This window comes from Drosophila suzukii, chromosome 3, assembly GCF_043229965.1.
Source record: "Drosophila suzukii chromosome 3, CBGP_Dsuzu_IsoJpt1.0, whole genome shotgun sequence".
Taxonomy (NCBI): Eukaryota; Metazoa; Arthropoda; class Insecta; order Diptera; family Drosophilidae; genus Drosophila; species Drosophila suzukii.
The window spans coordinates 17,619,761-17,647,032 of NC_092082.1; the positions used below are offsets into that span (position 1 = coordinate 17,619,761).

At 41.6% G+C, this 27,272-nt stretch overlaps 4 protein-coding genes across 13 annotated transcripts in view; 1 reads left to right on the forward strand and 3 right to left on the reverse strand.

Annotated features, from left to right (window-relative positions):
• Nucleotides 1-11,232, reverse strand: part of sif (still life) — an 85,079-nt gene extending 73,847 nt beyond the window's left edge. For 3 of the 10 annotated variants that reach the window (XM_036815158.3, XM_036815157.3, XM_036815149.3), the window contains exons 1-11: nucleotides 11,103-11,232; nucleotides 10,363-10,556; nucleotides 10,174-10,292; nucleotides 6,139-6,337; nucleotides 5,725-5,880; nucleotides 5,357-5,661; nucleotides 4,206-4,561; nucleotides 3,726-4,144; nucleotides 2,229-2,397; nucleotides 1,917-2,165; nucleotides 1,725-1,854 (exon numbers count right to left, since the gene is read on the reverse strand). In XM_036815158.3, the coding sequence (XP_036671053.3) occupies nucleotides 1,725-1,854; nucleotides 1,917-2,165; nucleotides 2,229-2,397; nucleotides 3,726-4,144; nucleotides 4,206-4,561; nucleotides 5,357-5,661; nucleotides 5,725-5,880; nucleotides 6,139-6,337; nucleotides 10,174-10,292; nucleotides 10,363-10,556; nucleotides 11,103-11,209 (2,403 nt within the window). In that variant the 5' untranslated portion in view covers nucleotides 11,210-11,232. Of the gene's footprint in view, nucleotides 1-1,724; nucleotides 1,855-1,916; nucleotides 2,166-2,228; nucleotides 2,398-2,602; nucleotides 2,660-3,725; nucleotides 4,145-4,205; nucleotides 4,562-5,356; nucleotides 5,662-5,724; nucleotides 5,881-6,138; nucleotides 6,353-8,473; nucleotides 8,498-10,173; nucleotides 10,293-10,362; nucleotides 10,557-11,102 lie in introns of all 10 variants that reach the window. The other 7 variants (XM_036815155.3, XM_036815156.3, XM_036815145.3 and 4 more) reach the window with 7 other exon arrangements.
• Nucleotides 11,233-11,298: 66 nt separating this feature from the next.
• LOC118877272 (uncharacterized) lies at nucleotides 11,299-16,549 on the reverse strand. Its single transcript, XM_065864896.2, has 3 exons — nucleotides 16,242-16,549; nucleotides 14,691-15,625; nucleotides 11,299-11,419 (listed from the first exon to the last, which is right to left on the reverse strand). The coding sequence occupies exons 2-3, from the start codon at nucleotides 14,754-14,756 to the stop codon at nucleotides 11,321-11,323; spliced, it is 165 nt and encodes a 54-aa protein (XP_065720968.1). The 5' UTR covers nucleotides 14,757-15,625; nucleotides 16,242-16,549; the 3' UTR covers nucleotides 11,299-11,320.
• A 1,947-nt stretch (nucleotides 16,550-18,496) lies between these two features.
• Nucleotides 18,497-21,119, forward strand: Sse (extra spindle pole bodies like 1, separase). Its single transcript, XM_017076606.4, has 7 exons — nucleotides 18,497-18,671; nucleotides 18,746-18,941; nucleotides 19,000-19,471; nucleotides 19,530-19,889; nucleotides 19,952-20,250; nucleotides 20,309-20,634; nucleotides 20,719-21,119. Exons 1-7 carry the CDS (start codon nucleotides 18,599-18,601, stop codon nucleotides 20,895-20,897), a joined length of 1,905 nt encoding a protein of 634 aa, XP_016932095.4. The 5' UTR covers nucleotides 18,497-18,598; the 3' UTR covers nucleotides 20,898-21,119.
• Nucleotides 21,120-23,320: 2,201 nt separating this feature from the next.
• lin-28 (protein lin-28 homolog) lies at nucleotides 23,321-26,475 on the reverse strand. Its single transcript, XM_036815159.3, has 5 exons — nucleotides 26,130-26,475; nucleotides 24,704-24,840; nucleotides 23,963-24,111; nucleotides 23,739-23,889; nucleotides 23,321-23,676 (listed from the first exon to the last, which is right to left on the reverse strand). The coding sequence occupies exons 1-5, from the start codon at nucleotides 26,191-26,193 to the stop codon at nucleotides 23,602-23,604; spliced, it is 576 nt and encodes a 191-aa protein (XP_036671054.3). The 5' UTR covers nucleotides 26,194-26,475; the 3' UTR covers nucleotides 23,321-23,601.
• Nucleotides 26,476-27,272: the final 797 nt, after the last annotated feature.

Consider the following 27,272-nt stretch of genomic DNA (forward strand, 5'->3'; position numbering starts at 1 on the left):
AAGGAAAAGCCTGGAAAGCCAGACCGACCAAAGCCGAGAGAGAGTGCTCGGTTAAAGCGCATGCGCCGCTGCAGAAAAGCTGGAAAAGCCTTTTGGTGGAAGAGAGAGAGAGAGAGGGGAAGACTAGTACCAGTAGGAAAATTCAGTTCTCCCTTTTATGTGTCAGTGTAACAATGGAAAAATGCCCCTGCTCCCCAAAAAGGGATGCAACTAGAGTTGCAGGCCTCATTAGTGTCAAGGCGACATATAAATTTGGCACTAACTAGACAAATTTCTTGAGTGGCCAATTAATATGCATATGCAGGGACCACGCCCACTTGGCCACTCGGCGAAGGCGTTACCGGCAAATGGGGGATAGAGTACATAGATATAGTATATCAACATCATCATCATCAGCATCACAGCAGACTCATCTATCATCCCAGGGAGTTGCAAGATGGGCGAAAAAAAGAAAGGAAAGAGAAAGTATTTCGGGGCTTTACATCCTGTTGTTGGCTTGGGAGTCCTGCGCCTGTCGTCCTGCTCTCTAGGTGTTCGAGTGTGTGTGTGCCTGTGTGTGTATGGCAGTTTGTTTTTAATCAACGTAAACTGGGTCAGCTTTGGGGCTGCAACTAAAAATATCATTTATGCTGCATTTGACTTTCCCTTCTCATTTGCCTCGCCGTTTTTCGGCTTTGAATAAGCAAATACACATAAAATATATACCCATATATATATATATATATCCCTGATATACCCCTATATATATGTTTATATTCTGTCATATCAAAGCTATAACAGCGGCTTGAGCTTAACATTTAAAGGTAGAGGAGTCGGTGCTGTTAGTGTTACAGCTTCTGTTGCCACTGTTGACCCAGTTGGCTCTCTATAAATAGCACAGCCCACCAATGGGCGGGTCGAGGGGTCAAGGGGTGCAAGTGGGCGGAACTGGGTGTACGGACTTGGAGTACGGAGCGCTGCCAACGAGAATTTGAATTTGAGCAATTGATGTCGGATGCTGGCTTATGACGAATGCTGAGCGTTCGGTTAAAGAAATTGCATTCTCTGCGAATGGGAATGGGAAATTACATTTCGTGGCAGTCGATTTGGAGTGGGTAATGCAATATTGAGGAGGTGACTTTCTTGTTTCTTGTTGGGGACGCTTACTTAAGGTGAATAATGTAATATTTATGTGGGCGAGGTCAAGGAAGCGGCTGCGGATACTTTTTATTATGCAGTAGGTAAAATAGTTATGAGCTGTAATATCTAAGCTTTCTGTTTAGGTACTTTATTATTAATTTAAAATAGTCTCTCTTGGATTTGGAATGGTTTAGAAAACTTAAGGAGTTTCTTAACGCTTTTTCATTTAAGCTCAAATGCTTGATTTTCAAAAATTAATGTACTTTTAAAAACATTTTTCGAAGACCAACAAGTGTGAATATTATTGATCTCTCAAATATGAAATTTGAGATACTTTTTCACATAACTAATGTTGAAATGTAATTTATTACAACCCGTTATCCTTAGAATATCTCAACTAATTAAAGTTTAGTTGAACAAAGTTTTAATCTAGTGCAAATATTATAAACGAAGCATTTAAATAGGTATTTGAATTGGTACTTCCCTCAACGGTATTTATACATTCTCAGTAAATGACAAAACATTTACATTTTCATTTATTTTAAACATTCATTAAGTACATTCACACCACAAAACAAAAATCACTTTCAAGGAAGGGTACTCACCTCTGATGAAGTTAGATAGCACATCCTAGAATCGGTGCTCTCAATGGAAGCCTGTTGAACAATTCCGTAGCGTGACTCGCGATCGCTTAAATACTCCGATCGCAAACTATCCTGACGTATGAACTCGGCACTGATAAATATAATAATATTATTGGACCAGTCTTTATAATGCTTAAGTATATAATAGCTCACCGTTGTTCTAGGGAATCGGCACGAGCACTTTTGTACCCCGAATCGTTGAGGCTGCTGTCCTGTCGCAATGAAGGCAACGAATCCCAGGGCGAACGTTTGTGCCCAGAGCCAGGAACCTGTTGGGTCATCATACCATGACCCGATCCGGATCCAATTGTGGAGCTTCCGGAACGCCAGCCATCCGAGTGGCGGAACCACTGGGCCCGAGCCGATTCGCCAATGCAAGATGCGCAACGCGAGTTGGAGAAACTAAAGGAGATCATATTAGATAGGTTCTTCTAATATATATTTTCTTATATAAGTATAACCCACCTGGAGTTATGATCCGATAGATAGCCACGATCGCGTTCGCGTTCCCTCTCCCTTATCAACTCATTGCGATCACTGTAGTAACCATCACGATCGCGATCCCTTTCCTTATCGCGAATAGTAGATAAGGGTCGATGCGGCGGCAATGGCAATGTGGAAGATTTGGCATTGGCTGTGAATAAAATAGTTTAAGACCAATTAGTTCGATTCGATATAGAAGTAATAATTCAATCCTAGTTGAAGGCATTCCAAAATCTATGGCAGGCAAATGCAATCGACTTATGGCTTCAATTCGCATCGAATCGTGATCGAGTGAGAGTTAGCTAGAGCATTTGAATCTGGAAGAGATCGTGCGGACTTGGAATGGAACTACTTACGCCTACGTAGTGGATATGGGCTGCGCTGGTTCGATCCGGGTAGGCTTTCAGCGAATTCTGATGATGGTTGTTGGATTGTTGTGGTTGTTATTATTTTAGTTGTTGGTGGTGTTGTTGGTAGTTGTTGTTGATGTGTCGGTGGGCAATGCGAGGAGAGTAATGGATGAGCATTTTATGAAGTGACATGGATAGCAATTATGGTATATTGTTAAAAAAAAGAACGTAGTAATAAATATTCGATTTTAAGGAAACGGAAGATCAAGTTAAAAATGTAAATGTAAAGGTAATCGTAATAAATAGGCTGCATGGCAAATGCAAATTAGAAAACTATAGTTATACACTTAGATGTTTTAAAAGTAAGAAAGCACACAAATTATTTTCGTAAGTATTAACTTTTATGTAACATCCTAACATTACAAGAACAACTTTTAAACTAGTTTAAAGAACTTTTTTATAACATACCAGTACAAACCTATAATACCAATATAATCCTATACATATAAGTTATATTTTCCCACTGATTCTTACTGATCTGTTTTAAAAAGCCAAAAATTCTTACAAATGTAACTCAAAGTTGCTAAAAACTTCAAGATTAAAAAAAAAAAGTTTCTCAGTATCTCTTACAACAAGACATTTTAAACAAGTGCTTTAAAAATATTATGTTGGTTATTATTTTGATGTTTGAATCAATGAACAATATGCCTCTCTTACAAAACTGGAATATTTTAGCCCATTTCGCTTGGAGTTCTCTATTGCCTTTTCAGACCTTTGCCAATCCTTCTCGATTACCACATTCAACATTCCCATTCTTATTTAATCAGATTACCAAGCCATTCCTAGGCAGTCCACCTGCCCCCGAACAAAGCACCTGACTTTATTAGGACGCTGACATGGGTTCGATTGGCTTCCGCGGACTGACTGACTAGCTGACAGGTTGTTACGTTTCCCGGTGAATTTCGCTACCCAAAAGCTAATTAAGAAAGAAATTCAATTAAGCGAAGCGAAAGAAACGGAATAACAAAACGTTCAGCTACCACAACAACGAGAAATGAAGTGAGTAAAAAACCAACCAATAAAGTTAACAAAAACATGGTATAATCTCGAGAATCTCGAGCCAGCTCACCCAGATTCTCCATGCTTTGCGAGAGCAGGGCCTCAAAGGTGTGAAGACTATAGGACTCGGCATCCATGCCCTTGGCCAGAGTGTTCCTCAGATGCATCTCGTACTCGAGCAGCAGCCGCGAAGTGGGCGATCCCGGGGTGGGGGTCACATTCGGGGCCTGCTGATGATGGTGCTGATGGCGCGAGGATCGCTGCGGAGGTCCTTGCTGCTGCTGGGGATGCTGACCCGACGACTGCTGCTGCCCGTAGGACTGATCCTGATCCGAGTTGCCATTACTGGAGCTCGGAGTGGTCGCATAGCACTGGTTGTCGAACATGACATTATCGGATGGGGGCGAACCCTCGATGCAGCTGCGTTCCCGCTCCAGCTCCAGGTAGAGATTACGCGGTGGATAGCCACGTCCGATTTCATGCGAGGATCTGGGGGACAAGTAGTTCAGTTAGAGGCGTGTATACTTAACAAACCAACAAGAACACCCACCTCGAGCCGGAGAAGCGCGACGACTGACTGCTGGTACGGCCCATCGTGTTGTTGTTCATGATGTGGTGGCCACCGCCTCCTCCTCCGCCGCCGCCGCCCATGCCCATCGCCATGCCATGCTGATGCATGTGCGGCGGGTGGCCCAATGTCTGGGCCGCATTCGCATTGTAGTAGTTGTAGCGCCGACGCCCCATCTCCGGCGAGGTCACCGGCGACTCGGTGCTGGGCATCGGCTTCAGCATGCGCTTCAGTGTGCTGGTGTCCACGTTCATGTCCTCGGTGCTCTTGGTCTTCCGCCGGGTGTTGTTGTTGATTACGTTATGCTGGTGCATGTCGTGCGAGTGCGCGTCGCGTGTCTGTGGGTCAAGAGTGGGGGTGACAGGTGGTGCATGAGTGGGTGGCTTAGCTCGTTGGGTGCACACAGAGAAAGGTGGCTTAAAAGCGGCATTTAGTAGCTACTAGTTGGACATTGTGATTTTGCTTTCTTAATAATCAGTCGAATTTATATTATCTATAATTCTAGTATACCAAAATAATATTTATAAAAACTTTTGTAAGAAAAATAGGTTCCTTCTTTTAAGATTCCAATAAAGAGTACCTATATCCGTTACTTGTTACTTATTGTGTTAGTATTAAAATTAGATACAGAGTTTTTTATTTTTTTTTAATTATCTAAATAACTAGAAACTGAACTTTCGACTTTTTGAAATGTATGAAAATCTCACTACGCTTGCTTTAGAAACAATCTACTACAAAGTCAGCTAATGTTTGTATTAATAACTATAAAGGCTTTCTATTACTAAGAAGATCCTTAAGTTATCTATTTAAGACAATGTTTTAAAGTAGAAGTTCAGGAATATGTTCTGAGTTGAGATCGTTAGAATATCAATCTAAGAAAATGTATGAAAACTTTTCGTTGTTCAAATTTGAAAAAGAAACACAGCTAACATATGTAGGATCTTCATAACCTATCAAAAAATACATTGTCTACTAAAGGACTTGCCTGAGCTAGCATTGAAAATAAATGAAGAATTTTAGCATTTTATAAAGACTCTTAAAAACGTCTAACCTACTCTTGTTTTAGATTTTAAATAAATAATTTTAAAATTCAATTTCCTCTGTGTATGTTTACAATTTGACAGTAAACAAACCATATCATCGCCAAAGTCCTTGTTGCGAGTGCCGGTTCCCTTGGAGGAGGAGGTGCATGTGCCCACGCTCTGGTGCAGTCCTCCGCCGGCCTGAGTGCCCTCGCTCTTGGAGAGATCCATGTCCATTTGGCACGCAGTCGGGTCGTCGTTGCCCACCTGTGAGCCCACATGATTCTGGCCGCACATATCGCTGCCCACGTTGCCCACTCCGGTGACGATGACGCCGGGAGTGTTGGTATTCACGCCGGCATTGGCCACATCCTGTCTGTCCTGCTGGCCGCCCTTCATCTGACGCGGGAGGGTATCTAAAGGATATATTTCATATTAAAATCAGAGTTAGTTCCTTTGGTTCCTCGGTGGATCCTCACCTGCTCCCTGGCCCTGGCCGGGACCTCCGCTGGCCACGTTGTCGTACAGCGAGGTGCTGCTCACCGCACTGACCACCTTTCCGGAGCCCACCTGCTGCTGGCCGTCGACGTCGGTGATTCGGTGCGAACCAACGTTTCGCGGCAAAGTGGATGAACCTGCAATGAGGATGGCGGTGAGTTTTGATGGGTGGGGATGCGGTGGATCTTGTCGCCTAGTCGCTAAGCACTGAGTTCGCAAATGTTCGAGTTACAAACTTGGAGGGGGTTGGTTGGGTGAGAGGTTGTTTGGATTAAATCAAAACATAAAACTTGCTATCTTTCCGGGTTTTTTATGGACTCTTGTTCGGGGATATCTTGCTTTCTTTTGATTGCATTTTTTTTTGTATCTCGGGGCTTATGGAGTAGTAATCTCACCTCTAACACGGGGATCGGTGCGCAGGCGCGCATACTGCTCGGCGGACATGCAGGTGCACTGGGGCTCCTGGCGGACGCGAGATGGCGACGCCGGAGTGCTGAGCGGCTTTCGCTTGGCCTTCACCTTGCCCTTGCCGGGGGGGTCCAATTTCAGCGAGTACGACGACGAGGCCTTTCGTGAAAATTTGAAAGAAGGCGACTGTAAAACGTCGCACTATCATTAGGTTAGTTGATTGGGATTACAAGGTTCTGTGTGTGCGGTTTCTCCTCTTTCTAATCTGTCTCTTCCTCTATATATATCTTTGCTTAACACCCATTATATCATCTGGGGTTAACTCTCCTTGGAGATCTGTGTTGCTCGAGTTGCCTTTAACAGCTCGGCGAAATAGACGTGTCAGTGTGTTTTTTTTTTTTAAGTTACTAAAGGATAGTGTTCCGAAATATCTTAGAGAACGTCTACGAGTAACAGTAGTAGAGCAGGTGCAGGAAGTAAAGTTTGAAGCTTGACTTTGGGTGCTAAAAGCCTGGATCTACTTTAGTACAATAACTAGATAGTGATAGAAATTAGTAATAGAGTGTGTGGGACACCAACGAGATTTGGTTTGGTTATATTTACTTGCAGCGCTTGTGTCTCCTTAGCGCTTAGCGCAATTTAGTAATCGATAACTTGATTGTTCTATATAGCGATATAGCTTTGTTTTAGCCGAACATTCACTTAGCCTAACGTTAACGTTTCTTTTGATTATTGAACTTTGATTTGGGGTTAACTTTAACAATTTATTGTAAGCATGTGCGTTTGCTTGAATATAACAATGGTTCCATGTGCCTGGATTCGATTCGGTTTCAGAAACCTCCATGGAAGCCGCCTTCGAGGCGATAAATGATGCTCCAAGAATATATATGCGCTATATCTGCAACTATTTCTGGCTCTAACTATCAAATCTAGCTCTCACTGGAGTGATACTGGTTTTGATTTTTGAAAACTGCTTCGATTCGTAAACCGCCCACTTGCATGGGATCTCGGAGTGGGAGAGGATGGATCGGGATTATCGGGATCGGGATATCGGATTAGGGCTCGTCGGAAACGGATTGTAGGGGATAGGTAACGGTATTGTAGTAGAGGATACGTGCGATTGTTTTAAAGCGTTTTGCGTTTTTCTTTTGCATTTTCATTTGTACGATTCCACAGTTATTTACATCGTTGATCGATCATCATTGCGGTCAAATTTTAATTTCATTTAATTTACAAACATTCATTTCATTTATTCATTTATTGTCGGAAATTTAGTTTTGGTTTTCAGTTTTTTTTGGTTTTGTGGCACACGTGAAATGCAAACGAATCGAGTTGAAAATATATTTATACATAAATATATATTTAGAGTAGTTAAATAAAATTATTGTTAGATAGTAAAAGCATTTCGAAGGGGGAAAACGAGGGGGTTCATATATAGAATAGATTTCAGAGAGAATCGTGGTGTACATTCAGAATGTTTTTATTCGGGGGGATTTTTTGGTATTGTTGTTGTAGTTGAGTTGTTGTTGAGTTTTGTTTGTTGTTTGTTGGAGTTGCGTGTTTTTCATTCATAAATTTCGAAAGAAACATATCCGTCGGTTTTCATTTTGGTATCGGTTGTTTTTGAAAATGTTTCGAATTGAAGTACGAAATGAAATGCATTTAAAAATGAAATATTTCGAAGGATTTATAGTTTTTGAGTTTGGCGTGTTTCGACAATGATTTCGAAAAATGATTAGAAGAGAGAAAAAGAAATGAAAGAATATATAATATAAATACATTTAACAAATTTTAGTGTGTGTGTGTGTTCGTATGTGTGTGGCGTGTGTCTGTCTGTGTTCGGTGTTATCGGATAGTTTTCGCTGTTCATCTTCACACTTGGATGAATCACATTTACAAATGAGTCCTAGGACAAGGAACTTCAGGTGAGATATCTGAACACTGAGAGTGAAAGCGAGAGTGGGTGGAAAACTGGGGCTGGTGGGTGGTGGTTCGGTGGTTCGGTGGGTGGTTGGTTCTTGTGGTGGGTGGACACATAGAGCAGAAAAGTTTACAACAATTACGACACTCAGTATGTGGTTGTTGTGGTGTGAAACACTTATGGAAAAATCTTACTCATGCCCGACATTGCGGTTTGAACAGAGATATTCGTTTAAAGGAGGGTGAACTTTTACATGGATATTGTTATTATCATTATTAGTATTATTATCTTTATCGGCGATCAAACGACACTTAGGTGAAACAAGAATTATTCATTGGTGTGTGGCTGTGTGAATGTACACTGTACACAGTGGGAAAGAAATAATATGAAGCGATACTAACGTATTTTTTTACAATGTAAGACACCTGCAACAAATGATGCGCAAAGTAAGAAAAGAAAATGAAACAATTATTAGACTTGGCTAGTCCAGATAGTTTATGTCTGACTACATTATATTAGAATCTAAATATTAATAGGCGTATGGTAAGTGTGTACACAGATGGGTTCAAGTTTCAGTTTAAAATGTGTCTGTGGAGATGATAGCTTTATGGATGAGAATAGTTCAGAAATTAAGTAGTACAGAGGGTTAAAGTTTAGCTGAACTTAATATCAGTTTTGATTGTCATATTATTGGGAACTTGTACATTTAATACATAATTCTAAATAAATATTTTCAGAGAGTATTTACAGATTAAGTTTGCTTCAAAGGATTGGGAAATCGGACAGAAAATCTTAGCTATTGCACATCTCTAGAATTTCTCCCTCAATTTCTGACTACTTATGAGTTATCTTTTGATCATTTTTCAGATGCATGTTTCTGTATGTGTGCCTGTGTTTTCATGTGTGTGAGTGTGTGTCTATAAATACTACGATTATACTTTACTTGGCCAAATTTGTCTATGGACATAAGCTAGAAATCAAAAAACGCATAATTCCACATACAACTAAAAACAATTTTTGAAACTAAACAAAAAACGAATGAAAATTGTCTTCAAATTTCAGCGAACCAATTTCTTCAAATCATCAAGTTTTCCAACTAATTAGCGATTACAGGGAAGAGTTATGTAACGGTGAGTGTTTTAGAGAGTTTATTTTATGCAGGGATTGTAATTCCGTTTATGCAAAGACGATTGTAGAAAGAAATTTCAGAACCAATCTTGAACAATTTTTTCCAAAAAGAAGATATTAATTTAAAGTAGTAAGTGATTTTGAAAACCTTCAATTACTGTTTGTATGCTATTGACATTTAAGTTTTTCACCAGTCATGGTCAACTATTTAAATTTGGACAACAAAATACAAGTTCGTGCTTGGCATAAACGTAGTGTGTGACTGTGACTGTGACTATGACAGTGACCGTGACTCTGCGGTGATAGTGAGCGAATGAAGAGCTTTTTATATGATTTCATCTTCAGATTGTTCGAGTACTTGCGGCACTGAACCTTGAGATTGAATGTGGATAGTTAAAGTACATGGCTAGAGAGATGTGTTTTATATGCAAAGCAAACATCAACTGGCTCATATTATCAATATCATCTTTATCATTATCATTATCATCGTCGTCAGCGGCAGCATCAACATCATAATCATTGTCGTTATCATTTTAATCGTCACCATTTTGGTCGACAACTTGGTTCTCTCAGTGTTTTGCTACTGTTAGTCTGTGTATAGTATGTCAATGAGTGTTCTGTGGGTGGGTGGTTCGGTTTTTTGGCTTGGTACGGTGGTTCTGGTGGTTCTGATTTTGGTAGTGGTTCGGGGTTGGTGGCTCAGCTGAGTGCTCCAGCTGGCGGGCATGATTACAGCTCGCCGCCAGACCTCTGTTAGTGTTGCTGTATTATTTGTGGGGTGGCTGAGGTTTTATTTCGGTATCGGTATCAGTTGAGGTTGGTTTTGAATTAATTTCAATTTTTTTTTTTTTGTTTTTCTTAGGCTGTTTTTGTTTTTCAAATTATATATATTTTTTTTTGTTTTTCATTGGCATTGTTGTTGTCATCGCTATGCGAAAATGTTTGCTTTGCCAGACCGTAAGAGAATACTTACACAGCACTCGCGGAACTGTTTGGCATCGATGGGCGATGTGAAGTTGAGGCCCCAGGTGTCGTTGGTCATGGGATCCTTCCAGTAAACAAAGCATTCCGATGCCTGGCCAATGCGTGTACCTAAAGGTCGGAGGGGCGGAACTCCAATTAGTTGACCCTTGACACTGGCGCCCAACGAATGTGCACTCACCTGGCTGCACAAGTCTCACATCGAGTATCTTGTCCACCTGACTGTTGTACGCGGTGATGTGAAAGATGCACTCGGGCGAGTCCTGAATGCAGGTGATGTTCACAGGAACCAAATCCTCGGACACTTGTTGCCATTTGACGGTGCCGGCTCCGCTGGCTGATACATGGAAGACCTCTGCCCACAACCTGAACGAACTATCGTTGGTTAATTAGGTTTTAACAATGTTTTGTGTTTAGTGTTTTGTGGTTTGGTTGGACATTTGATTTGATTGTTATATTTTTTAATTATCGATTGGAGGTTTGGTTGGTTTTTTGGATAGGTTAAGGATAGTTTGGAAAACAAAGAAACACATTTTGTTGATATAGTTGTTGTAGTTGCAGTCGTAGGTAGGAAGGAAAAGTTGAAGCAGGATACATTTGTAGTTGTTGTGGTGGTTTGGTGGTTTGGCCGCATCAATTTGTGTTTTGTGGTTTGGAGGTGTACATATATTTGTTCGATTTTGTCGTAAGTTGGTAAATTGTATTATACATATTTTTTTTTTTGTGAAAGAAAGAAAAACCAGAAGAAGAACACAATTAGTTGGATTGAAAAAAGTTATCGAAAGAGCGAATTCAATTGTGGTTCAGTAGTTGGTAGTGGTGGCGGTTGTAATTGGAGCCCTCGTTTTCGGCAGTCAGAGAACATAAACAGAGTCGGGCTAAAAGAGTGGTTCAGTCCCGAGAGCTAAGACCATAACCCACCTCAATAGATGGCCATCGCGACGACGGGAACTCTGCCAGGGGGAATCCTCATAGCGATAGGCCTTGCGCATCAGCGGGGCACAGGAGCAGCTCAGTTTGTTACCCATGGCGCAGTTGGCGCAGCTAGCCGCAGATCCTGCAGGATTGGTTTCGGTTAGTTTCTGGGCGGGATCAGGGGGATGGGTTAAGCACTCACCTTTACCAGAGGCACCCCGATGTCACCACATGCCGCTCACGTCCGCCTGCGAGAGCGCCTGTCCGCGATTCAGCGACTGTGATCGCTGATTGTGCCGATGGTTGTGGTAGCGACTTGATCGCTGAAAGAAATAATAATAACAAGCCATTGGGATTAGTCTTATTTCTATTTTATATTATATCCTATATAAATATTTGTAAATATTCGATTTATTGACCTGTGGCTTTTCTTTAGACAACCTACAGAGCTTAAGACGCAAAGAAACTGAGTCGGATCTATGAAAATCACACTTCCTGTCAGCTTAAGAACACCAAAAACCGGAACCCTTCTAAATTAGATAATCCTTGTTATTAGAGACTTTTTTTATAAAATAACTACTTTCATTTATATTAAAACACTTACTAATTTTATAAAACATCGCTATTAAACCCATCTTTTACTATTTAGATCGAATATATTTTGGAGTGTATTTTTTCTCTGAAGGCTTGAGATAATTTGTGTAAAAAAATTCTTCTAAATTGTACGCACAAAAGAACCGTGTAATACCTATTTTACAAGATGTTAAAAAATTAATTATACCCGTTACTCGTAGAGTAAAAGGGTATACTAGATTCGTCGGAAAGTATGTAACAGGCAGAAGGAAGCGTTTCCGACCCCACAAAGTATATATATTCTTGATCAGGATCACTAGCCGAGTCGATCTAGCCATGTCCGTCTGTCCGTCTGTCCGTCTGTCCGTCTGACCGTCTGTCCGTCTGTCCGTCTGTCTGTCCGTCCGGATGAACGCTGAGATCTCGGAAACTATGGGAGCTAGGCTATTGAGATTTGGCGTGCAGATTCCTGAGCTTCTTACGCAGCGCAAGTTTGTTTCAGCACAGTGCCACGCCCACTCTAACGCCCACAAACCGCCCAAAACTGTGGCTCCTACAGTTTTGATGCTAGAATAAAAATTTTAACTGAAATGTATTGTTCTCACCAATACCTATCGATTGACCCAAAAAAAGTTTGCCACGCCCACTTTAACGCCCACAAACCGCGAAAACCTGTGACGCCCACAATTTTCATGCTAGATAAAAAATTTTAACTGAAATGTATTGGTCTCGTCGATACCTATCGATTGATCCAAAAAAAAATTTGCCACGCCCACTCTAACGCCCATAACGCTTAAATCTGTATACCGCCGGTAGGTGGCGCATTTTAATCTCGCTTTGCTGCTTGCATATCTCCATATAGCTGAGTAACGGGTATCTGATAGTCGAGGTACTCGACTATAGCGTTCTTCCTTGTTTTTTAATACTTTCCTTAACAACAATAAAGTTAAGTTTCTTATCTGTGTAAAAAAACAAAAATTCAGACTATTCCCGTAGGTCTGAAAGTCTTAAAGTTTTGTGAATGAAATCTCAAAAGCCATGTATTACCCTTACCTTTAAAAAAATGTTTTTAAGATAAATTATCTCAAGGCATTTGTTAAAAAGAAGTGGGAAGTTGATGACGTTTAATAATAACTATCTTTAAGTTGCAATAAAATTGAATAAATTCAAAATATCCGAAGCGAAGGCTGCACAACAAGTTTCAGGCTTAGGGAGCTTGGCTGTGCAATATTAAAGCGTTGAAGCAACCCACGCCACAGTTTATTATCATCAAGCCAGACCGAGAGGTGCGAACGCTAGTGCAGCAATATTTTCCCCCGCCGCCGCAAAACTTGTGTAGGTGTCAAAAACAAAAGCGATGCACAACGCAAGCCAAACGATGAAAAGCGGAAAATGTGCTTTGATGTTTTCACGTTGGATTTTCTTAGACCGCTCAAGCAGACATTGCACTCCCCAAGGAAGGCAAATTCTGAGGTGAGATGGAGTAGGATTTATTTTTATGTGGATTAAATTTTATAAATATTCACAGACTGGCCCATATGTTGGCCACATTTGTTGTTCACTAGCAAAGAAGCACATTTCGATCGATATAAAATAGGAATATATATATAAATATATTTATATATAGCTACGTTTGTTTACATCAGTTGACCCAGAGGGCGACACACACAGACACCTGTTTTATGAATCGGTTTTGGCCATTCAGTAGCCGGCTTCCGAAACGGTTCGAATTGCGGTTTACGGATCGGGGCTGACGAGATCTTGAAAAAGCCAAAACAACATCACAAAAGCACGCCGCAGACTCAACTAACCGACGCTCGCCAGAAAATCGAAATCAAAACGAATTTTCATCTCCGCGACTTTGGTCTCTTTTCGGATTCGGATCTCTTGGCGTCTCGAGAGCGCCGTACCACCCACATATAGCTCTCGGGTCGCTCGAGAGATCAGATCTCTGGCAAGATATGGCGGAGCAACATGCAAGCGATCATCAAGTGGACCATGGGAACATCTATGGGAATCCGGAGTGGTTATGGGAATGAAAATAAAAGGGAAAACTAAAGTGGAGAATGGAAAATGGGGGAAATGGGACCGTCTTCTCGGTGCTCTCCATTCGCGTGCTGGGCGCACGTGTTGTTGTCAAATTTATTTTTAAAATCAATCCACTCTCGCCACGCCACTCTCCACTCTCATTAGAATTGCAATTGGGATCGTCTGTCTGACACACTTTGGGGCGATGAGCGACGCATCGAAATGGATCATCAAGTTGTTGACAATATTAGGGGGATTTTTGAGGATTCTAGCGGAGAGAAGAACTGAAAAGGCGGTTCTTGGTAAAATAAAGATTTGTTGTGGCAGTCTTTAGCAACTTTGTAAGAGTTACGATTTGGTTTGGCGACTTTTATGAGAGAAAAAAATCTTGTGGTTTGTTTTAGTTTAGCTATTGACGTTCATATCGTTTGTTGTTCTATTTGGAGGGGAAAACTCGGAAATCTAAGAAGAGAATCTGGTGTGAGCAATGATTTGTTACTAAAGTTAAGAACCAACATAGGGAATACAACTCTTCTAAGTAATAACTATTATACAGATTCTTTTATGTTCATCACAAGTAAATTAAATGTAAGAAAAAGGAATACATTAAAAGTAATTTGTTGTAATTCGAATTGTAATATTGTAAATTTTAAGTTGTTTAAGTTAAATTGCTAATACTTTTTAAATACCTTTTTCTTTGAGTAGCTTAGTTACTTCAAAGAGTTATAAAAAAAGCATTAATGTAAAATTATTTATTTTTGTTTTAATGGAATTGGTATAAAATGTTTATAAGCTTTTTCAGAACCAACATGAATGAACTCAGAATTTTCCCTATTTTAACGTGTCATAAACATACATAGCTTATTTTATGACTTTTTAAATAGTTCTTGATTTTAAAACTTTTCCCTGCCATTTGGTAGCTTGGAAATTTATGGAGCGGAATTTATGGGTTGGTTATAGTTTGTTTTCTTTGTTTTTATAAATAATACACACCTCCACATGGCCCCAGCCATCGGCGTTCATTTTGGCGGCTGCCTCGACACTTTCCTTGGCGCCCATTGTTTTGTTTTCGTTTTAAGATCGCGTTCAGTTTGGTTGATGTTTTCCTGGGGAAATTGTATCGTTGTGTGCTTTTGCTCGATTTTCCTTTTGCTGTGCCCGTTAAGTGCTTTCAGGATTCAGGATTCAGGACTCTGGGCAGCTGTCAGATGTTATTTATTTTGGGCCCAAGCGGAGGACCAGGAGCGTCTGCGTTGTGAGGGCCGCGAGACTCGTGGGCCAAAAGACTCGGTTCAATGTATAAATATTGAGCGGATTGACGTTGACGTCGCTCCTGCTGTCCAACACGCACACACACACACTCACACTGGTGCACACAAAGGACTCGCTGGCTCTCTTTTGGTGAGAGAGAGAGAGAGGGATGCTGGGTCCGTTGAAGGCGGCTTTCAATCGACTTTCGTCGGGTTGAACGTGGTGCTGACGTTGAAAGCAGTTAAATAATAGAACAGGAGCACGTCCTGCCCGTCCGTCCGTATGTGCGTTTGTGTGTGTGTGGTATCCTGCTGGTATGTCCTGGCCTATATGGCGTATACGTATGCGTGTGTCGAGTGTATTATTTATGCAGCAGAATGTTCTTTGCTGATGCTGCTGCTTTCGAGAGTTTGATTCCTTTGTTTGTCCTTTATTTTCTTAGCTTTTTCCTTGTAGGTTTTCCTTTTAGTCAGTTTTATACTTGGTGCTTTTTAACGGTGCGTATGATTAATTTTTGTATATATTTTTTTAGTTGATTTTATCTTTTAATTTTTACTTCAGTGCCTTCGATTAGGATTTATTTGGAATTTAAGTTAGGAATTTGTTGTTTTATCCTGTGGCCTTTGATTTGGCAACGCCTTTCGCGGCCCACCGAAAAAAAGTTCGTTTTTGGCCTGCTATATTTTGGGTATTTGAGAAACCAATTTTGTTAATTATTAAAGAAACACTTTTCACAATATTTTAGAGGAATTTTCGGTGTATTTTTGAGTGATTTTGAGCTGAAAATCTCGAGATTTTCCTTTTTTCGCCACGAAAACGAGCAGGATGAAGGCGCTGGGTATTTTCGTGTGGCCAAAATACCTACAAAACTTGACGAAGCCCAAACGAAATGTTTTCACTTGACGAAACGGGAGAGGAGCAGAGTGGCGAGAGGAGAAAGAGCGCGGCGAGAGCGGAGAAAGAGAGCAAAGTAGAGCAGGAGATGAGCGTCGAATTACAGCGACAGCCGAAAATTGCTACCCCCTCCCCCCATTTCCTTTCCTCTCTTTCCCTTCCCACGGGCTTATATTTTAATTTCGATTTCTTTCTTGGTTTTCCGTCGTTATCCTTTATTTTGTATGCCCTCAGCCTCTGCTTCTTCTTCTGCTTCTCTCCTCACCAGCGAGTGTGAGTGTGTGTGTGTGGCTTGGCTTAGAGGTATGTGCAGTGGCTTTGACCCCCCCGCAGCAGCCCCCACACCCCCTCTCTTTTCGCTGCGTGTGTGCCTCAAAAAAGTTGCATAAATCACCACACCTTAATTTACTTAAATGTCGCTTCTTGTTGGGTAATCTTTATTATTCGAATTCAACTTGATTAATTCATTTTCGCCTGCCTCGTGGGCGTTTTTTCCACGGGGGCACAAAAGTATGCTACACTTTTTGTTCGCCTTTATTCGCTGGCTTTTCTTAGGATTTTTCTTTATTTTTAAGCTTTGCTTTGGTGAGTTATTTATTGTAGACTTAATTTTCTTTATTTTTTTTTGGTTTTAGTTAAGAGCTTTATTTTGTTTAGGTTAGTATTTTTGAGGCAAGAAAATAGCGACACAACCGTCGACGGCGACTTCGAAATTCGTTTTGAGTCGCTCAAATGCAGAGGGATGCTGCGACGCCGACTGCGCAGTCGGCAGCGACGTTGCTGCAACTGTTGGAATGTGTGCCACACACTCACACACACACACTCTCTTTGAATTTTTTTTTTGTTGTTGGGGTGGCTCCAGCTCTTGTTGTTTTTGGCCCTTCGTTACATGTGCTGCTGTGTGCGAAAGTTTTAATGTCTCCCCAATGCATATGTATGTGTGTGTGTGAGTGTGTCTACGTGTGTGTTAATGTAATATTAATGTTATAATTTGCTAGGCGGAAAGGACAACGAACGTGCCGAGTTAGCGACATCAATAATGCAGCCAAAAAACATAAAGGATAAAGGCCAGTGAATTAAAAGTGGTGGGGGGTGGGGGGTGGGGTTGATTGGGTGGGTGGTTGGTTAGAGGGATTAATGTAGGGGGGTGGGGTTTTTTGAACATGCCAATCAAGCGAGATATTCCCACTTAAAGCCTAGCCCGCCTCTGTTTTCCAACACTGGTCCACCAGGCTAAACTTTGAAACAGCACGTTCCCACAAAGTAAAAGTGAAAAGCAACATCAAAATTAATAAGTAGAAAGGATGCTTACGCCGGCGTCGCTGCCGCAGTCGGCAGAGGCTGTGGACAGCGGCAGCGACAGCGAGAGAGAAAGCCTTTCTGCCGCTGCGCCATTTCAATATTTAACGAAGCTTTCGTCAAGTCAAGACAGCGACCAGCTGCAGCTTCTCTAACGGTAATTACTCGCTCTAACCGCCTGCATTTTCATAGTTTTTAAATATTTTAAAAAGGTTTTAAGAGATTCCAAAATCGTTCCCTTTTAAGTCAGAGTTAAATAGATTATATTAAAAAATAATTTTTTCAGCTTTTATTAAAACTCGACCACCCACTCGCATCGGTTAAATACCGTTATCTCTCGCTGCCTCCAAAAGACGTCATTAGAAAACTGCAGTTTGCAGCTGACGTCGGCAGAGGCAGCGACAGCGACAGAGCTCAGAAAGCACGTCACAAAATCAAAACAGAAAAATAACAAAAAACCCACAAAAAGTGGCAGCTTAAAAGTTAACCAAAAATGGCCAAAAACATTGTTGTTTTTTGTTTATAGCTGCAATAATTGGGCGTCTTTGTGCACATGTGTGTGTTTGTGCTTGGCTTTTGTTGTTGCGTAAGGCTTTTTAGGGCAACTGGAGGGTGTGGTTTAGGGTTGTCAAAAACCAGAGGTCATTAACGGGTGTAGTCTGGTTTAAAGGTATAGATTAAACCATCCAATTAACTAAAAATTATACTTCATATCTGATTAAAAAGCAGCCTTTAAAAATATTTAGCCCATTTTTGGGTCCTTTTTTTGGAGGGTGTGGTTGCTGCGCAGTTTTTGCTGCTCATCCTCCTTTGGGCGGCGTGGCAACCCTAACATCTGTTTTTCGGCTAACCTGCAATCTCTTTCAAATTCATCTCAATTCATGTTTTTATGAATGAACGGCCATAAGCGACAGCGTGGAAAAAGCTTTTAGCTGGCAACTACCACCAAAATCCATACGTACTACACGCGGTTACGCCTAACATTTCTAAGTAATTTACAAATCTTATTAAATTTTAAACTGTTATATCTACAATTACTTATCATTTGATAATTTAGGAACATCAAAGCGATGAATACAATATAAACATTTCAGCGAAGACCTAAATGGATTTCTTTCGTACTTATTTCGCTTGCAGATAAAATAAAGAAAAGTGTTTTAAGTTTTAAATATAAATTTGTTTTGTGAAGATAACTTTTATTTTATATTACTTTAAAATATATTTTATTTTTGAAGAGGATTTGGTTGTTACCGCGAAATTTAAATTTGGTCCTAAAAAATACCACAGGCGCGAACTAGTTCCTATCGCCCATCGCCCAACGATAGTTTAGTGTTGGTTAATGCTGGAAAGCAACAATCGTTATCGTTTGAGGAGGAGGAGGCAACTTGTGGATTAAAAAACACCGACGCCGCCAGAGTTTGAAAATAAACAATTAAAAATATAAGCAATACGAGGAAATGCTGGAAGCCGGTGGTGAGGCAAAGATACTGGCCGGTTTTACCAGTGCGGATGTAGGCCCCGAGGCGAAGGGTAAGTGCTGAAACAGCCCCTGTAACTGGGAAATTCCTCTTGCAATTTTTTAATTTGCATATATCCCCTTGTAGAATACAATTTACTTCGCGCCGATGAGGAATATCGCAATGGCAATGTGGAGCACTCGATTTACTATCAGGTTAAAGCCCAATTCCAGTCCACCGATCTGCGTTATCTCACCGAAGCGGCGGAGCTGGAAAATCAGCGACCCACAACAGAGGAGCTGATACAATCAGCCTCCCGCCAAGAGAAAAATGACTACAAAAGGTAAGATATCAAGCTAGAACGCTATAAGATTAGTATTTTTAATAAGCATCATTCTTAGTAAAAAGTTCCTGAAGAACATCATCAACTATCTCCAGCGGATGGAGCGCGAGAAGCCACCGGAGAAGGCAACCAAAGAATCCTTCGAGTACCTGGACTTTCTGAAGGATGCACAGGAGCCTAAAGAGGGTCTAACCCGCATTTCGAATATATGTCATACCCTGCCCGACGAATGGTGTGTCCTGCAGCTCTGCAAAAGCTTCAATCCCGCCACCACCTACTCCGTGTTCAACGAGATAATCGCCAGCGATGGAGCCATATATCTCACCCTGCTCCGCCATTGTAGAAGCCCCCAATTGGGACCCATTTGCCTGAGATTTTCCAACGAAAATCTGGCCAATCTCTTCCGGGAATATAGCACTCTGGTGGAGAGGTTCAGGCGAGTGGTCACCGTGGATCCCCTTAATATGAAGGGCAAGGAGGCTAAGCAAAAGTATTGGGAGGAGCTGAATGCCTTTGACGCCTTTCTGCAAGTGTGTTGGATACCTAACACCTAAGAAATCTCTCATCTCAACAAGTAATCTTTTCCAGAAACTACTCGCTGCCTTCCGGGACATAATCTCTCCCTATGCCTTTCTGTTTTTTGGCAAACGCTATCACTGCGGTGTTGTCCAAAAGCAGATAAAGGTTGTAAATACTCTTGTGGATGATTTCTGCCTGCTTAATCAATGGAGCACCCACCAGCGTGTTTTGCTCTCCCAAGCCGCCATGCATGCCAACCGACTGAATGCCGGGGATCTCAAGCTCATCTGCTACGAACTAACCAGCAATGAAAATGAGATACAGTCGGTGTACGACATGCTCAAGGGATTGGCCAGTGACTGGACGCAACTGGAGGAGCGCCAACAGCTGGCGGGCAGGAGATTTCCCACGATCCTGGTGGTAGATGAGGTAGTCTTAAGGTTTTAACAGTGAAAAAAAGCTATTATATTTAGTGTATACCAATATTTTAGCGCCTCGACCACCTACATTGGGAGCAGCTAGTCACCGTTCAGGAATTCTGCCGCGTCAAATCCCTGCATTGCCTTTGGCGTTTGTTTCAGCATCACAAATCAAACATAAAGCATGGCTACTACACAACGAATGTCAAACAAGGCATGAGTGTAATAAATCCGGATGCGGATTTGGTCAATTCAGGCCGCAGGTTGCGCAGCTTCTTTGAGTACTGGCTATCCCAATGGCAGCATCTCTTTGAAACCGTGCCCAACGAGGAGCTGATGTTGAAGCGAGCCCTCCAGGCGGATTGCTTTGTGTAAGATGTCTAGTGTAAATACGAAAAACGAGACTAATGCTTATGGTTTAATTTGTAGATACGCAGGTCATGGTTCTGGGCTGCAGTATGTTAATGGAAGATCTATTTGTCGTGCACGTGCTCGCAGCGTGGTCTTCCTATTTGGTTGCGATTCTACGCGGATGCTGGGCACAGGCTTGTACAGCGCTTTATATGGAGCACATGATTATTACCACGGAGCTTTGTGTCCCTCGATAGTGGGCACTCTCATGCCCGCCCTTGATGGGAATATGGATACGGTTTCGGTGACAGTCTTGAGTCTTTGGTTGTCTCCGGGAGATAAAAAAGTGATGCCCTGGACCCATACTGATCGTATGTCCTGGCTCAAAAGTGGGATTATTAAAGGTTGGTTCGTTGCTAGTACTGTTAAATCTTTTAGGAATTGACGACAACATTTTACGAGATATTAAAAATATATATTTGTTTCAGGAAAGGAGGAAAACCCGCCAACCATGGACGCCCAACCCAACTACCACCTGGGCAGCCTGTGCTCCATTCTCTCGCTGGTGCAGCAGGGCAAGGTGGAGCCAAACATCTACAACTGCTGCATTTACGTTTGCCGCGGACTGCCCGCCTGGAACGTGGCCGTTGAAAAGATGCCTTTTTAGCTAAATTCGTGTTTGTGTCGTGGAGTCGATCTCCCTAGGGCAATTGTTTAGCAAAAGAAACCATGTACAAAAGTCTGATTTAATTGAACTAATTCATTCAAGTGGAAAGTGGTGCGCATAAGATTGCATTAAAATATAATTAAAACACTCAGAATCGTTGGAATAAACCAGTACATCTATATATTAAGAAATAAATGTAAAACACTTACCTTTTATAATTTATATGGAAGATTTAGTGATGTTTATTTATTAAGCACTTAAACTGCAGTTTTTTTTAATTCGTTTTTGGTTTGTTAGTTAAGTAGGAGTTTTAAACATGTTTAGACTTTGTACATTGTGTTGTTGGAACTTTAAACCGTTTATGGAGTTGTTAGATTAACTGATTTAGGTTAGAGTTTTCGTTTTCTTTAATTCGAATCATGCCAGAGACAGAGAGTAGAGATTCATTCTTACATTGCCTGTGCAAGAATAGGGAGTGACAAAAACATTAATGCGAGTACAATTCGAAATGTGGGTGAGGCAAAAGGAAAAAAAGTGAAAGTGAGGTGCAAACGACAGTCAGAGAGAAAGACATAGAGTGGTGGGAAAACATTGAGAATTTGATAAAAAATTGCAAAATAATTGAAATGCGAAGAGGCGACGAGATTATCCCACACACACCCAGGGCCACGGGACGAATGTGTAATAATGTCTGAATGGCCAGAAACGCCCATCTATTTATTTACTCGCACTCGTTTGTCGCACAGTTTGCTCTCGAAAAACGCGACTCATCTCAGCTCACCTCGTTCCTGTACCCCGTCCTCGTCCTCGGGTTGCCCTTTTGGCCAGAGCTTTTCCCCCACTGAACCTGCGGCGACCTCCAACCTCCGCCCAGCATCGCATCTACTTGACCTACTAACGCCTGTCGCATTATGACACACATTCGTTAATTAGGCCCAGCCCAATAACTCCTGGTTTTTGTGAAATATCAGTCAATTTATCATCGGTCACGCGGCGTATGCGTAATATGCGTTTGTTTTGGGCCCGATTTGCATGTGCCACTAAAGCAGACACACCTCGGCGCTTCCCTATATTTATGAGTTACCAATAGCTGGGTTGGGCGGAGTGTGGGCCAGTGTCCTTCGTCCTTCGGCCCGATGTCTCAATGCCGTGCCCATGCAGCGAGTTAAATCAAATTAGCACCCGTGGGGCAGCAAATCCGAGGTGCACGGCATGCCACACCCCCTCGAGCACACACACACACGCGCGCGCGAGAAATGGGGACAGGGAACAAGGAACAAGGACTCGGAACATGACAGGAGACAGCGTCAGAAGGAGGATATTACATAACAGGCGCTCCCCATGTAAATCTGGTTGTAAATTCTATGTGTGAGTGTGTCTTTGAGTGTGCTGGTGCTCTCGTGTGAGTGTGATTGCGATTGTGAGTGTGCGGTTTGGCCCAAATGAATATGCGATGACGTTGACGTTGCTATTGTTATTGTTATTGTCAGTTGATGCTGGCTTTATTATTGTTTGACCCTGTTAAAAAGGTGCATTTTCGCAGATTTTCTCTTAACCTTGAACTCTTAGTTTTCGCCAGCATTTTTCCTTTCCTTCATTTTTTTTATGCGTTGAAAAACTTTTTATTTTTTATGCAAAAAAAAATTGTACAAATGTTTTGGGTTTATAATTTTTATTGTTTTAATTGTATTTATTGGGTTTTTGAAAATTTGTTGCTGAAACGCTTTGTTAACTTTGTTGAAATTCTTTTAGTTGTCTAAGTTATTGTTTTTTGGTTAAAGTTGATGATTTGATTTGGGCTGTCCTTTAAATTGGGTCTTTTTATTTTTATTTCTGTGTTAAAATGTTGTAAATGTAAGGTTCCGCCGCGTTGCACACAACAATTCGCTGGCAGAGATCAACTAAGACTGAGCTCCACTCTGGCTTGGGATGCATCCTTTTGGGTATCCTGCTCCTGCTTCCTTGGCGAAGGACAAAAAACGCGAGAGAGATAGAGAGCGGAAGGCGAGCGAGCCCCGAACAAAATGTTGCAAACTGATGGCGAGCCGTCCAAAACCACAACAAAAACAGCCAAAAGGGCCAAGAGCTAAGAGCCAAGAGCTGAGAGCCAGAGAGAGAGTAAAAAAGAAAGGCAGGACTTTCTCCTCCCCTCCCGGCCATGTCCTCGCCCAATCCGTTTGTTGTTGCTGCTTACACTGTTTCACTTTCCGGGGGGTGGTGGCCGCATACCGGGGGGTGGGTTTCGGGTTTCCAGCTTACAATGATTCTGCGTTTTCATGGTGATTCTGTTGTTGCCCCAAGAAAAGCTCCATTGTTGTCAGTGGCCACGTGACAGCCAAACGGGACTTTCTTATCACCAGCGAGCTTTAAGTTCGGTCCCAAGGGTGCAAAAGCTCTGTTTGAGGGATAGCACACCATTGAAATGCTCTCTAACTTAATTCATTTACTTGTACTCTAGTCAAAAACCTTAGTATCTATAAGTTCCTAGAAAATAATATAAAAATAGAGGATAAACTTAGCATAGGGTTGGTTTTCGGGGTGGTTCTACCCCTCTAATATCTAAGAGTAGTAGCTAGTTTTGTTGTACGTGGGTTTCTTTGATTTGATGCGTGTTTTTTTAGATTTCCATTTTGTACTTGTCAAAGAAGTTTTAAACTTCCAACTACCAATCCATTATGCAGGGATTACCCTGGATTCCGATCTTCTAGGTGGCCTCTTGGACTGCATTCTCTGGGACTTCACTGCTGCTGCTGTTGTCGCTGTTGCTGTGGTTTTGGGTCTGCAAAAGGGTGGTTTAGTCCTGGGATAGGAACTAGAATTTATCCCGAATTCGGTACTCACCACATTGCGGTGCGGGCAGTCTGCATGGAGATGGTCTTCTCCACGGCAGCGATGACAACGCTTCGGCTGGGGACCCAAAGCGCATTCGGAGGCAATGTGGTTGGCGAATTCGCCGCAGTTGTAGCAGCGCATGCGACGAGTCCGGCGATTTCTGTGGGTGGATGGGTGTTAAAAATCGGGAAATTAGTCGAAGGGCGGGGCAGAAACTTGGATGAGCCTCTCACATGCGTGGCCTGTAGGTGCTGCCGTGGCAGTTCTCGCCCTGCTTCCCGGACACCCTGGTGGCCTCCAGTCCGCGCGACGTGCGCTGGCACTCGAACTCCACCTCCTCCTGCTCGCCCAGCGAACGGAAACCGGACATCTGGATGACGCTCTGAAAGGATGTTACATTAGCGGTTTAATATTACTCCATTGAAGAGCTGCCCTACATACTAACTATAAGAAACCTTGTTGTTAAAATATTCACTATTACAAAAGGTATTCACGTTTTTAATATTTCGATTATCGACATTGATTTAAATATTAATTTTTAAGTTATTCAAAAGTTTTTTGTGTTCTAGTGCAAATGTTCCTTATAAATCATTGAAGAATTTAATTTAATTTAAATATTCTAGTCCATATATTATCATAAGAGTTTATTTTGGTTCCTGTAGAATCCTACCCACCCTATTACACAATTGTATTAGTTTGATCTTTGTTACTTAGAAATAGTTAAGTCATAACGAAATTTAATAATTCATCCTATAATTAAGATAAATAAAGATCTATGTTTTTAATACAGATCTTAACTTTAAAACCTGACTAAAACTAAAAGTACTTATGATATCCACTCTACTTATCTTATCTTTTGACTAAAACTAAAAGTACTTATGATATCCACTCTACTTCAAATGATTCCTACACTTAATTACCCCCTTCTGTTATTTATGAACCTATAAATTATACAATTAGTTATTAGTACCCACCTGATGGACGAACACCTCCTGGCCGCCGTCGTTGGGGGTAAGGAAGCCCCATCCTTTGGCCACGTTGAACCATTTGCATTTGCCCAGTCGCACACAGCCGCATTCCTCAGCAGGACTCGCAGGATTTGCAGGATTCGCTAGTTGAAATAAAAAAGGAAACTTGAGTTCGGGCCTCAATTCGATATCCTGTCTGGGAATCCCTTTCCTCAAGGTTTTGTTATTCAAATGAGCCATGAACCGGCGTTAGAGAGGCAGCTGAACAGCTCGGGATCTGTGTTTTGTGTCCTTGCCCCATTTGCCGCGAGGCAAGTTCAACTTGGGTTAGGTTCTGCCCCCCTCCACATCCCTCCAATTCTGTTGCCCTCCACGTCCCCACGTCCAACTCCCATTGAGGGCAGAAAACAGGTTTCGTTGTTATTATAAGACATATTTGGAAATAGCAGAAAGAGCGGAGTGGATTCATTCCATTATCTAAGCAGGGGCTCATCTCACTCACACACACTCGCACGCCCATCCATTTGGGCTGGTTCGGTTCGGTTTGGTTCATTCATTCATTCATAAATTGTTTTCACTTCGCTCGTTCCCATTTCGTGGCTGCTTATCTTTTTCTGAAACGGCCTCTTGTACTCGTAGTATCGCCCAGCGATATAGAGATACTCGCACTGCATTCTCATGCTTTTCTGGCTTATCTGAAATCAAAATTTTCATTTTCGGGGGTTGTTGGCATTTCTAGGTCGCTAGTCCCGCTCCAACGTTTTCTCACTCACATTTCCCTTCGACAACGTGAATGGACTCTTAAGATCTTGGAAATTCTTTTGCGTCTGATAAGAAACCTAATTGAATGAAAATCGTACAATTTGGTCGAACCACCACCACTAGGATAATCCTTTGGAAGGTTTCCTTCTCCTTTCTTATAGGTACAGAGTCCCAAACTGGTTTCGCTGTACAATTAGCTTAGCGAAATTGGAAGATCTTTTGCCTCAAATGCAGTGAGGCGATGATAATCCTCTGGTGGACTGCCGATGTGTCCTTGATCGAGGGGTGGAGTTGGTGATGGAAAGTCGGTCAGCGTTCGGGGGTTGATGACACCTCTGCATATATAATATATAGGAACCCCCCCCATTTGCCAATAAAAAATCAAATCAGCGAATGGCAAAAACACAACAGAAACCGAAAAAAACACACGCCAGCGAATAAAGAACTGCGCAGTATATGAAAACAGAAAGAAAAAACAGACAGACAAAAACAGAAACCAAATATTAGGGCGATCGCACAGCCAATCAGCTTCGACTTTGATAAGATTTCGTATTGAATTTGTTGTCGCTTTTTTTGGAACAGAAAACAAGGGGGGGGGGGGGGGGGTGGTTGTTGTGACGTTTATGCATTAGTTAGAAATTAGTTTCACTCGATGCCACTCTAAACAAACCTGATGAAGTGGAACTCTGACTGGTCCTCCTTTCCAAGCCATTTTCCTGCTGTAAGTTTTCCATGCTGTCGTTCCTTGTTTTTTTTTTCTAATTCTTTTCTCACTTAAATCGGTTGATTTTGCGCTCCAAAATTCGTTGTTATTCAAAAATTCACTGTGAATGCATGGTTTTCCTGCCAACGAACACACATGTGGCCAGAGATGTATCTGTATCCGTATCTTTCACTGCCCGCACTCACACAGATACACAGCGCTTTCTCGATTTTCTTGGGTTTTCTGAGGGGAAGGAAAGGAAAAACGCTGCCGCTGCGCACGACGCACTTCGTCACACTGACTCCGCGTTGCGTTTGACTATTTCTAGGAAGGTCGCAGCAGGCCCGAAAAATGTTTAGCTCAGTATCTTGAAAACAATATTCGACCCTGCGTGCGTGTGTGTGAGGTGAGCGTGGAAAACATCGAGCTGAGTTGAGTGGATTCGCTTCGATTCGGTTTGAGTTGAGCGTGTTCAGTACGCGTAAATGTATCTGACAGATACTCTACATGACGATCACGGGGAGAGAAACCGAAAAACATAGCGAGAGCGCTAGAAGAGAGCCCAATTTATCTATTTCGAGCCATAGACCCATAGACCCTAAATGCCGAGCACACTTTCGGATGTATCTGTATCTGGCACTCAAAAAGTGCGTGAGCCGAGCGCCCTTCAGGACACTTGAGAATTTAAACTGTTATACAGTTGAGCTTCATTAGCTTTCAATTAATATTTTGTTGTACGTAAAATTTGGAACAATTAGGCCATTAAATTTTACATCATTTGGTCTAATATTACTACAACATTGACTAATTTTGTCTAAATAAGATGTGATTAAATTGAATTGCCTGTAGTTAAGACAACATATAAACATTAAACAAGAATAAAAAAAATTCACATATATGTATATTTTTTAAAAAATGTATTCCTTGAAAAATTACTAATGTTGAAATAAAAGCTTTAAAAAGAAAATTCTTTTCAAATTGTCGTAGTATTTCAATCGTTTAAGTGGCATTTAAGCTGAACTTTATTTTAATATTGGCAAGTATTGTTATCTAACGACCTTCAAAAAAATAAACAAATATGTAACTAATTTAACTTTACATATTTACCTA